Raw genomic sequence first — 12707 nt, 5'->3', positions numbered from 1 at the left:
CCCTCTCTTTGCCCTTCCACTATGGGATGACAGAGCAAGAGGGGTTTCACTAACTGCCAGCCTCTTGATCTTGGACTTCCTAGGCTCCAGAACTGCAAACCAATAAACTTCTGAACCAGTAAGTTTTTCATTATAAATTACCTAGTCTGTGGTATCCTGTTATAGCAGCATAAAATGCACTAAGACACCTAGGCTTTACCCTGGAGGCCAGAGGGAACCATGGAAGAATTTCTGACTTAAGAAAGTGACAGGATGTGAGCTATACAATGTAAAGATTAACTTGCCAGCAAATACAGGATGCACCAGGGCAGGCAGTAAAGGCAGAAAAAATTGCTGTCCCACTTTCCTTCCTATTTTCCTCCAAAGGCAACATTCTTAAGATGTCATACCAACTCTAGGCATCTTTCACACAGTGTGCCTCTTATCTCTCAAGCCTTGTGGCTTCTACCTTTTGCAAAACAGCAAACTTCCCCACTACTAGAGAATCCAATATCTCAAGTCTTCTAGCAAAATGTCAAAAATGTATTCTCCCTTTTTTCTCCAGCCTCATGTCTTACCCAAGCAGTTAATCTGCAGCTCCTTTGTCTGGGCACCATCCAGGATGGAAAGGAAGAGGGGAAAAAGCTTCTCCCGGAAGTGTCCTGAAAGCATCTCAGCTGCCACTGGTGAGGAGTATAGCTTCCCATAAAGGTAACAGACAGAAGCTTGTATGCCCTCACTGGGGTATACTAAGCCTCTCAACAGATGCTCCATCAGGTTGCCTGTCCAGAAAACAACCAAGGAGCCAAGGGAAATTTCACAATGTCAACTGCTATATGAAACTCCAATCTATTATTCCTAACAGGGTAGTAATGGTAAGTCCCTATAATCTCCCACAAAAAATGCTTTCTGCATGCTTAATCTAAAGGCAAAACCAAACTGGGCACAGTGACTCACACCTGTAATCCCAGCACTTGGGAAGGCCAAGGTAGAAGGATCACCTAAGGTCAGGAGTTCGAGACCAGCCTGGCCAACAAGACGAGACCCAGCATCTACTAAAAATACAAAAATTAGCCGGGCATGCTGGCACACACCTGTAATCCCAGCTACTTGAGAAGCTGAGGCAGGAGAATCGCTGAAACCCACGAGGCAGAGGTTGCAGTGAGCCGAGATCATGCCACCACACTCCAGCCTAGGCAACAGAGCGAGACTCCAACTCAAAAAAAAAAAAAAAGAAAGAAAAGAAAAAAGAAAAAGAAAGCCAGGTGCGGTGGCTCATTCCTGAAATCTCAGCACTTTGGGAGGCCAAGGTGGGAGGATCACTTGAGACCAGCAGGTTGAGACCAACCTGCTCTACATAGTGAGATCTGGTCTCTAAAAAATAATAATAATTAGGCTGGGCATGGTGCCTCATGGCTGTTATCCCACCACTTTGGGAGGCCGAGAAGGGCAGATCACTTGAAGTCAGGAGTTCGAGACCAGTCTGGCCAACATGGCGAAACCCCACCTCTACTAAAAATACAAAAATTAGCCTGGTGTTGTGGCGGACGCCTATAATGCCAGCTACTCAGGAGGCTGAAGCAGGAAAATCACTTGAACCTGGGAGGCAGAGATTGCAGTAAGCCAAGATCATGCCACTGCGCTCTAGCCCGGTTCTGTCTCAAAAAATTATTATTATTATTATTAATTTTTTTAAAAAGGGGAAACCAACTTAAAGAAGTTATTTACCCTTTGGTAAATCCTCTGGGAGATATTTATTTGCATTTCGCTGACAGAAAAAAGTGCTTCTATATTCCGGAATTCCTCCTTGCATCCAAAAGGAAGGTTCATAGTAGGTACTTAATTAATTTGTGTTAAAGAATGAATGGAGCCGGGCGTGGTGGCTCACACCTGTAATCCCAGCACTTTGGGAGACTGAGGCGGGTCCAACAGCAGGTCAGGAGATAGAGACCATCCTGGCTAACATGGTGAAACTCCGTCTCTACTAAAAATACAAAAAATTAGCCAGGCGTGGTGGCAGGCGCCTGTAGTCCAAGCTACTCGGGAGGCTGAGGCAGTAGAATGGCGTGAACCCGGGAGGCAGAGCTTGCAGTGAGCCAAGATCGCGCCACTGCACTCCAGCCTGGGCAACAGAGCAAGACTCGTCTCAGGGGAAAAAAAAAAAAAAAAAGAATGAATGGAAGGCCAGCGTGGTGGCTCACGCCTGTAATCCCAGCACTTTGGGAGGCTGAGGCAGGCGGATCACCTGAGGTTGGGAGATCGAGACCAGCCTGACCAACATGGAGAAACCCCGTCTCTACTAAAAATACAAAATTAGTCCAGCGTGGTGGCACATGCCTGTAATCCCAGCTACTCGGGAGGCTGAGGTAGGAGAATCGCTTGAACCCGGGAGGTGGAGGTTGCAGTGAGTCGAGATTGCGCCATTGCACTCCAGCCTGGGCAACAAGAGCAAGACTCCATCTCAAAAAAAAAAAAAAAAAAAAAAAAAGAATGAATGGAAATAGTCCAAGAATAGAGTCAAAAAACTGACCTTTTTCAAATTGACCAACATACGGTACATTTTGCAGATGGGGAAACTGAAGGCTAAAGCAGGAAAGTAATGACTTCCCAGGTGTACAGAGTGAATGGGACACCCAAATGGCAGTATGATAAAAGCAGGTAAAAGGGTAGTGGCAGCTCCTCCCACAGGTCACTCACCATGCTCCATTACAAGCTCGTCTGCCAGAGCAGGGATGGCATCCACCAACTTGCCAAGAAGGGTCAGGGTGGCCAGGCTGCCTCGCATGGAGGGCATGTTACACAGCTACAGAAAGTGAATATGCTCCATTCTGTCAATTAGGATCAGGACAGATCTTCCACCAAAACTGATCTTGCCCTACCCACACCAATGCCTGTATTGCATGTGTCTCTCACCACAGTCAGCAATCAGCTTTTTTAGCTTAGTGTCCAGCTCCCCCATTGGACTGGGAACTCCCAGAGGAAAGGGATTGAGTCCTCTCAGAGTCCTCAGTACCTAGCTCAGTGCATGTTTGTTAAACTGAATTAAAATCTACATATTTTGCCTCCATAGAACCAGAAGTTGGGGGACAAAAGTTTGAAATGTCATAAAGACAGAACACTGACTCGATGCAAAAAAAAAAAATTATTGTTGGCCAGGCGTGGTAGCTCACGCTGTAATCCCAGCACTTTGGGAGGCCGAGGCGGGCAGATCACGAGGTCAGGAGATCGAGACCATCCTGCCTAACACAGTGAAACCCCGTCTCTACTAAAAGTACAAAAAATTAGCCGGGTGTGGTGGGAGGCGCCTGTAGTCCCAGCTACTCGGGAGGCTGAGGCAGGAGAATGGCGTGAACCCGGGAGGCGGAGCTTGCAGTGAGCCGAGATTGCGCCACTGCACTCCAGCCTGGGAAACAGTGAAAGACTCCGTCTCAAAAAAAAAAAAAAAATTATTGTTATCATAGTTATTATAGCTCCTATTACTGAAAATTCTCTGTATACCAGGCACTATGCTTCATGCTTTACAGGGAGAGTCAATAGTCCATATTTTACCTTTTCTATTGACTAGCTAGTCATACCACTTTTGGCAAGATTCTTAACTCTGGTGGGAAATAATAATAGTAACAGCTTTATAGGGTTGTTGATAGGGCTGAATGAGATATTACATATAAACCACCTCATACAATCCCTAGCCCATAGAAGGTGCTCAATAAATGTTAAGTGGCATCATCTCATCATAATCATAAGCACTGATATATATAATTATAAATTCAATCTGACATATTAATCATATGTAAAATAACTATGATATAATTGAAATATAATTTATAATGAAATGTTCTTGATGGTTTTAACAAGATAAACATTTGTCTTCCTTCTGCAAATTAAATAAAAAGTTATTCTGATATTATTCCTCAGTCTTAAATACAACACAAAAGCTGCTCTTTAACTGATTTTTTTTTTTAGATGGAGTCTTGCTTTGTCACCCAGGCTGGGGTGCAGTGGCGCGATCTCAGCTCACTGCAAACTCCACCTCCTGGGTTCATGCAATTCCCCTGCCTCACCCTCCCCTGTAGCTGGGATTACTTGCATGCACCACCACACCCAGTTAATTTTTTTTTTTTTTTGTATTTTTAGTAGAGACGGGGTTTCACCATAATGGCCAGGCTGACCTCGAACTCCTGACCTCAAGTGATCCACCCACCTCAGCCTCCCAAAGTGCTGGGATTACAGGTGTGAGCCATCGTGCCTGGCTAACTAATTTCTTTGACTACACTGAAGAAAGCAGATTAAACATACCATATCCACTCAATGCTTACTCAGATAGAAGCAAATGCCTTCAGTACAAAGTAAGCTGATAAAACCAAACACCTTCAGTACTAAGTAATGTATACAATTCAAAATTAAATAAAACCACCAAAACAAGACATAGAGAACATATTTCCTTGACAACTTCATCAAGGAAATCTGTATTATAATTAGGAAGTCACGGAAAATGAACCATGGGATGATTATGCCAGAAAGATGGCACTTCATTGCATGGAGGTAACATTTGGGAGATTGAAAGGGGAAAGAAGAAAGCTGTAAAGAACACTGGAGCATGATCAGTGGACCCAGGCCTTAGCTCTGACTCTGCCACCAACTCGGTGACCTCAGGAAAGCTCCTTTTCCTCCCTGGACTTCAATCTCTCATTTGTTCAAAGAAGGGTTGACCCAGCTCTGACATCTGAGGATTCTGAGAGACTCAAGAACCCATAGCTATTTACTGACCTCTTTGTGGCACTCATCCAGCAGGCAATGGATAGTCTGCTCCAGCTTCAGGTGCGTTGTGATCTGAATAAGGACTGAACAGACACAACAGTATTACTAACCAGGAGGCACCCCCAACCCAGAGTCCACCTTCCATGGCCCTTCTACTCAATCAGTGCAGGGTAGTGATTTGCCTGGGCTAATTGGTATTATTCTTTTCTATTTCTTCCATTTAACTATGTGTGCACAGGCCAGGCACAGTGGCTCACGTCTGTAATCCCAGCACTTTGGGAGGCCGAGGCAGGCGGATCACCTGAGGTGAGGAATTTGAGACCAGCCTGACCAACATGGAGAAACCTCATCTCTACTAGAAAAACAAAATTAGCCAGACATGGAGGTGCAGGCCTGTAATCCCAGCTACTCGGGAGGCTGAGGCAGGAGAATTGCTTGAACCCGGGAGGCGGAGGTTGTAGTGAGCCAAGATCATGCCATTGCACTCCAGCATGGGCAACAAGAGCAAAAACTCTGTCTCAAAAACAAAACAAAACAAAACAAAAAAACAACTATGTGTGCACATCTAAACTAAAGGAGTTCTGGCTTCTTTTTTTTTTTTTTCTTTTGATTTTGCTTTTGCTTTGTTTAGAGACAGGGTCATCCAGGCTAAAGTGCAGTGGTGTGATCATAGCTCACTGCAGCCTTGAACTCCTGGGCTCAAGCAATCCTCCCACTCAGGCTCTCAAGCAGCTGGGACTACAGGTACATGCCACTATGCCTGGCTAATTTTTTAATTTTTTTGTAGGGACAGGGTCTGTACTGCCCAGGGTAATCTCAAATGCCTGGGCTTCAGCAGTCCTCCTGCCTGTCTCCCAAAGTGCTGGGATAATAGGTGTGAGTCACCATGCCTGGCCTTCTTTGTTTTATATCAGTGGTTCTCAACTCAGGCTGCACATTAGACTCACCTAGGAAGCTTTAAAAAAATTCTAATGCCCAGCCGGAAGCGGTGGCTCACGCATGTAATCCCAGCGCTTTGGGAGGCCGAGATGGGCAGATCACGAGGTCAGGAGATGGAGACCATCCTGACTAACACGGTGAAACCCCATCTCTGCTAAAAATACAAAAAAATTAGCCAGGTATGGTGGCAGGCATCTGTGGTCCCAGCTACTCAGGAGGCTGAGGCAGGAGAATGGCATGAATCTGGGAGGTGGAGATTGTAGTGAGCCGAGATCATGCCACTGCACTCCAGCCTGGGCAACAGAGCGAGACTCCATCTCAAAACAAACAAACAAACAAACAAACAAAACTAATACCCAAGTCCCACCCCAGACCAATTGAATGTCTAAGGGAAAAGCCCAATATATTGTTTTGTTTAATGTGAATATATATATATATTGCTCCACACACACACACACACACACACACACACACACGTATTTCTATTTAAATATACTTACATATATTTAAATGTTTTATACTTTAAAATATTTTTCTAAATATAAAATTCTACTGTATTTCTAAAGTTCTCCAGGTAAGTCTATTGTGAAGCCAGGTTTGAAAACTGCTTTTGAGCCAGGCGCAGTGGCTCACGCCTGTAATCCCAGCACTTTGGGAGGCCAAGGCGGGTGGATCACGAGGTCAGGAGATCAAGACCATCCTGGCTAACACGGTGAGACCCCATCTCTACTAAAAATACAAAAAAATTAGCCAGGCGTGGTCGTGGGCGCCTGTAGTCCCAGCTACTCGGGAGACTGAGGCAGGAGAATGGCGTGAACCCAGGAGGTGGAGCTTGCAGTGAGCCGAGATCGCGCCACTGCACTCCAGCCTGGGCAACAGAGTGAGACTCCGTATCAAAAAAACAAACAAAAAAAACACAATGCTTTTTTTTTTTTTTTTTTTTTTGAGCCGGAGTTTTACTCTTGTTGCCCAGGCTGGAGTGCACTGGCATGATCTCGCCTCACTGCAACTTCTGCCTCCTGGGTTCAAGTGATTCTCCTGCCTCAGCCTCCCGAGTAGCTGGGATTACAGGTACCCGCCCACCACGCCTGGCTAATTTTTTGTACTTTTAGTAGAGACGGGGTTTCTACATATTGGCCAGGCTGGTCTCGAACTCCTAACCTCAGGTGATCCGCCCGCCTTGGCCTCCCAGGGACTATAGGTGTGAGCCACTGTGCCTGGCCAAAAACTGCTATTTTATATTATCTCTACTATTTCTTTCCTCAGTTTGCTCCTTTATATATACTAAAAAAAAAGAATTATAGGCAAGTTCCTATAGCCAATTATTACAACATTATCTCTTAGCTCCAAACCCACCCTTCTCTACAATCATTTGTGGTACTTCTGCTGGTGGCTTTGAGGAGAGATTCTGTAAGGTTGGAAAAGCTGCAAACTAAATTCAGCAGCTGCTGTGGGAAGGTTCTGTCACTGGAGGTTCAAGAAGCATTCTAGGCGAACACGCACAGAAACAAGAAGCAGGAAGAAAGCAAACAGGAACCATGAGGAAGGAGCAAGTCCTTCACCCCTCACCCTTAGTCTTCCTCTAGTGCTTTCCACCTGGGTGAAGTTCCTGAGGTCTGATGGTTCTGCAAGCCATGCTGATACCAACCAGAAGTGGATGGCTGCAGGATTGTAGCCCCACTCAAGGGTGGCCTAGAAGGAAAATGATGAAGGAAAATCCCCCGGGGGGTCAGAACGGATCATGAGGTCAAGAAATTGAGACCATCCTGGTTAACACGGTGAAACCGTCTCTACTAAAAATACAAAAAAATTAGCCGGGCGCAATGGCGGGCGCCTATAGTCCCAGCTACTCGGGAGGCTGAGGCAGGAGAATGGCGTGAACCCAGGAGGTGGAGCTTGCAGTGAGCCGAGATCGCGCCACTGCACTCCAGCCTGGGCAACAGAGTGAGATTCTGTCTCAAAAAAAGAAAAAAAAAGAAATATTGGTGACAATGAGGCCTGGAGAAGAAGATAGACCTTTCAGAGGGAGCATAAAGTGGGAAGACACTTGTCTCTTGTGTGAATGCTCCCTAAAGAACATCTATTAAAGAAGAGATTCTCAGTAACCAGGTAGTCAAAATGGCACATTTTGTGAATGCTAATCCACCTCTTTCCCTCGCCATCAAGTGCTTATTCAATGGATCCATGTACAAGTTGGCTATGGTGGCAGAGCTGGAGGCTATGCGCTGGGCTCAACAACACGGACTTTCCCTTGTCAAGGCTAAATTGATTACTGCTATGACTGAGTGCCTAACCTGCCAACAGCAAATGGAGAGGCAGAGATTTGTCCTCACTGGAATAAACATGTATTCTGAATACAGACTTGCCTTCCCAAACCATGATACTTCTGCCAAAAACACATTTGTAAGCTTACAGAATGGCTTATTCAATATCATGGTATTCTGCACAACATCACTTGGATTAAGGAACTCATTTCACAAAAGAAGTGAGGCAATGGGATCACACCCATAAAATTCACTGCTCTTATCCCATACTCTATCAGCTGGAACCACCTGACCTAACAGAATGTGGAATGGCCTCTGAAGACTCAGTTATTCCACCATCTGAAAGACACCACTCTGAAAGGATAGGGTTCTATCTTCCATGTGGTATATATTTTGATGTGGTGATCAACATTCGGTGCTGTCTTACCCACAGGAGAATACATGGGTCAGAGAATCAAGGGGGTAAAGTGGGAGTCATTTCCCTATTACACTTACTAACCCACTTGCAGAATTTTTGTATCCTATAATAGCTCACTAGGGCTTCCATAATAAAATACCACAGACTGGATGGCTTAAAAAACAGAAATTTTCTCACAGTTCTTGAGGTTGAAAGCCCAAGATCAAAGTGTCAGCAGATTTGGTTTCTTCTGAGGCCTCTCTTCCTGGCTTGCAGATGGCTACCCTCTCACTTGCCCTCACATGGTCTTTGCTTGGTGCATACACACCCCTGGTGTCTCTGTGTGTGTGTTCAAATTTGCTCTTCTTATAAGGATACTAGTCAGATTGGATTAGGGTCCATCCTAATTGCCTCATTTTAGCTTAATCAACTTTTTAAAGGCCCTATCCCCAAAGACACTCACATTCAGAGGTTCTGAGAGTTAGGGCTTCAACATATAAATTTGCCGGGGGTGGGGGGTACATATAAATTTAGCCCACAACATATCCTATCCTGCAACTTTGGGCTCTGCTAAAGATCTTAGCTCCTAAGGAAAGAATGCTTCCATGAGAGGTCACACAATGGTTTCATTGAATTAGAAGTTGTGACTATCATCTGGCCATTTTGAGGCCTCATGTCATTCAACCAATAGACAAATAAGGGATTATTCTACTACCTGGAATGACTGATCCCAATATCCAGGGGAAACTCAGTTGCCACTAACAATAATGGCAAGGAGGACTATGTCTGGAACCAGGTATTCTCTGGGGCTCTTCTTACTAGTCTCACATTCAATAGTAAAAGTTAATGAAAAACATCAGCAACCAAAAAAAAAGGAAGAGCCACTGAAGATTCAGACCTTTCAGAAGAAGAGGCGAGAACAACCCCTGGACCGACCAAAGCCCGTGTGCCGCTGCATCCCATGCACAGCACCTACATCCCGCCGCCGTCGCTGCTGCCACCATGCCCAAGACAAAGGCTGAAGGTGATGCTAAAGGAGATAAAGCCAAAGTGAAGGACGAACCACAGAGAAGATCCACAAGGTTGTCTGCAAAATCTGCTCCTCCAAAGCCAGAGCCCAAGCCTAAAAAGGCCCCTGCAAAGAAGAGAAGGTACCCAAAGGGAAAAAGGGAAAAGTGGATGCTGGCAAGGAAGGGAATAACCCTGCAGAAAATGGAGATGCCAAAACAGACCAGGCACAGAAAGCTGAAGGTGCTGGAGATGCCAAGTGAAGTGTGTACATTTTTGGTAACTGTGTACTTCTGGTGACTGTACAGTTTGAAATACTATTTTTTATCAAGTTTTATAAAAATGCAGAATTTTTTTAAGCTATGTTGTTAGCACACAGAACACTTCACTGTTATATTTTGGGGAAGGGGCAAATGTCACTAATAGAATGTCTTCACAGCTGGACTGATGTGGGGAAACATCTTTCCCTTCTAGTTGTGAGAGACTTCCTCTTGGCTCCCAGGAGGAGGGATTCCCTGACTTTGACACACGTGGCCACTTTGGCACAAAAGCCTTGTGGTATGGAAAAACAAATTCGTTTTTATGTCCTCTTCTCCCTCTCTACATTTCAGCATAGACTTAACTCCCTTAAGACCCAGACATCTGTTGGGACCTGACCCCTATTCATTGGTTACCAGTGTGTCAGGCAATCTAGACTTTCCAGTGATGCCACTGAGATGGCATCTGTCAAAAGAACAGTGCCTCCATTTTTAGATTGTGGATCTTCAGATAAATTCTGCCATTTTCATTTCACTTCCTGAAAGTCAGGGTCGGCTTGTTTAAAGTTGTTAAACAACATGCTAAATGTGAAATGTCAACCCTCACTCTAAACTTTTCCTGTTCAGAGCATCAGATGAAGACTTCATTGGGTTTTATAGTGGCTTTCCGATTTTTGGTATCCATTGAAGACGGGAGTTTGAAAGTTGTTGTATACTGTTAACGACTGTCTGCCCATGTCCTGCCTGAAATACCATGACTGTTTATGGAAAGTATCTTTAATAAAGCTGGATACAGTTTGGCTTGGAAAAAAAAAAAAGATTCAGACCTTTCAGGAATGAAGGTGTGAGTCACCCTACCATGTAAAAACCCTGACCAGTTGAGACCCTCGTTGAAGGCAAAGGATACATAGAACAAACACCATTAAGAAGGAAATTATAAATATTAACTATATCGTTTTGACCAGTTATGAAAATGAAGATTGTAATATATTTCAGTATATTAACTGTTTTCTTCTCTCTCCTTTTTTCCTTATTGTTTGTACAAGTTTTGGTGGAGGTTAGCTTTAAAATTTAGTCTTTCGGTAACAGAATATTCATATAGGACTGTGATTGAATTTAAAAATAAATTACTAACCTCCTTATGTTGGGGACAAATTGACAATGGCTTAGTCTGTATGAAGTATATGAATGAAGGATAGTTACATCTTGTTAGGTAAAAAAACAAGTTGTTTTTGTTCTATGGGAGTTCAAATATGTGGAGAAGGGTGTTTGGACACCAAGTAGCCAAAGGAATGGATCAAACCAGTTATTACACTATTGTCTTTGAGCTCCAGAACCCACCCTGTAATCTGCCTTGGAAGACTAAGACTGGACTTTGCAAATCACATTTTTGCTTTGCTAGCTGAACCTCATTAAGCTCTGCCAATAATGAGCACTAGAAAGAGATGGCAAGGCTATAGGAAGAAGGGATTTGCTCCTTCCTCTTTGTTTCCTATGGGTTTCCTGTCTGCTTCCCATTCATGTAAGTCTTCCCATTCATATAAGTCTTCCCATTCATGTAAGTATCCCCTTAACACTTTTTTTTTAAGAGACAGTCTTGCTATGTTGCCCATGTTGGACTTGAACTCCTGAGCTCAAGTGATCCTCTCACCTCAATCTCCTGAGTAGCTAGGACCACAGACCCACACAATTAAGGTGCCTGGCACCTTAGCACTTCTTTATCTTGGCAGTGGCAGTGCCATTCTATGACAGCAGCTGAATCCAGCCTGCAGTTTTTCCAGAACCACCTTCATTGCATCTCTCCTCCTCCAGAGACAACGGTATTATCTAGTCAGTGCCACTCAGAGGTCTGAGTTTCATAAGTAGGCCCTTCCTCCAAACTTCTAAGTTTTAACAATTCCAGCCTCTTTCCTTTGTTCCCCCAGCCCCAGTGAGGGAGTTGTTTTCTATAATAGCTATCTCCATGAAAATTTGGTTGTTCTCTTTTTCTTCAGTTACCTACTTAACCAACATTATTTTTTTAATTGAGACAGGGTCTCACTGTATCACCCAAGCTGAAGTGCAGTGGCGCGATCTCAGCTCACTGCAACCTCCACCTCCCGGGTTCAAGTGATTCTCCTGCCTCTGCCTCCCAAGTAGCTGGGATTACAGGTGCCCGCCACCGCACCCGGCTAATTTTTTTTTTTTTTGGTAGCGATGGGGTTTCACCATGTTGGCCAGGCTGGTCTCGAACTCATGACTTCAAGTGATCCACAGACCTAAGCCTCCCAAAGTGCTGGGATTACAGGCGTGAGCCACTGCGCCCGGCCTACTTAACCATTCTTTAAAGTTTTTTTCTATTCAAATAATTGGTGTGGTTTCTATTTCCTGACTGGATCCTAACTAGTACAATTCTCACTCTCTCTGCAAGAATCGTCACATACCAGGGCTCTTACCTTCTTTCTCTACAAACCCTTTATAGGTAAACCCATGCGCTTCGACAATTTTTGTTTTTTGTTTTTTTTTAAGAGAAAGGGGTCTCACTTTGTCATCCACGCTAGAGTGCAGTGGGATGATCATAGCTCACTGTCACCTCAAACTCCTGGACTCAAGGGATCCTCCCACCTCAGCCTCCCAAGTAGCTAGGACTACAGGCATGTTGTACCATCCTCAGTCCACTTCAACAGTTTTAACCACCATCTGTGTGCAGACAACTTTCAATGAACCAATACGAGATGTACTAAAAAAGAGTTTTGTATGTGCCTTTGTAACAGCACTCATCAACTCTAGTTATTTACCTGTCAGTCAATCTCTTCTCCAGATTGTAAGCTCCTAGAGGACAGGGACCATGTCTTATCTATCTATGTATCCGTAGTGCCTGATCCAGTATCTAGCACAGAGTAAATACCCAAGGAAAAAATGTAAGGCCAGGAATGGTGACTCACGCCTATAATCCCAGCACTTTGGGAAGCCAAGCAGGAGGATTGCTTGAGAATAGCCGTTTGAGACCAGCCTAGTCAATATGGTAAGTCCCTGTCTCAACGAAAAGAAATTTGTTTAGCCAGTCATGGTAGTGCACACCTGTAATCCCAGATACTCGGGAGGCTGAGGCGGGAAGATTGCTTG

At 44.5% G+C, this 12707-nt stretch overlaps 1 protein-coding gene across 1 annotated transcript in view; it reads right to left on the bottom strand.

Annotated features, from left to right (window-relative positions):
- MEI1 (meiotic double-stranded break formation protein 1) overlaps positions 1–12707 on the bottom strand; it is a 110657-nt gene that overhangs the window by 80875 nt on the left and 17075 nt on the right. Inside the window, exons 7-9 of the mRNA XM_003814635.5 lie at positions 4747–4820; positions 2677–2782; positions 558–761 (exon numbers count right to left, since the gene is read on the bottom strand). Of these exons, the coding sequence (XP_003814683.3) occupies positions 558–761; positions 2677–2782; positions 4747–4820 (384 nt within the window). The remainder of the gene's footprint in view (positions 1–557; positions 762–2676; positions 2783–4746; positions 4821–12707) is intronic.

This window comes from Pan paniscus, chromosome 23 (assembly GCF_029289425.2).
Source record: "Pan paniscus chromosome 23, NHGRI_mPanPan1-v2.0_pri, whole genome shotgun sequence".
Classification (NCBI taxonomy): Eukaryota; Metazoa; Chordata; class Mammalia; order Primates; family Hominidae; genus Pan; species Pan paniscus.
The sequence above is the reverse complement of the archived record's forward strand: the minus strand, read 5'-3'. Positions and strand labels throughout refer to the sequence as shown.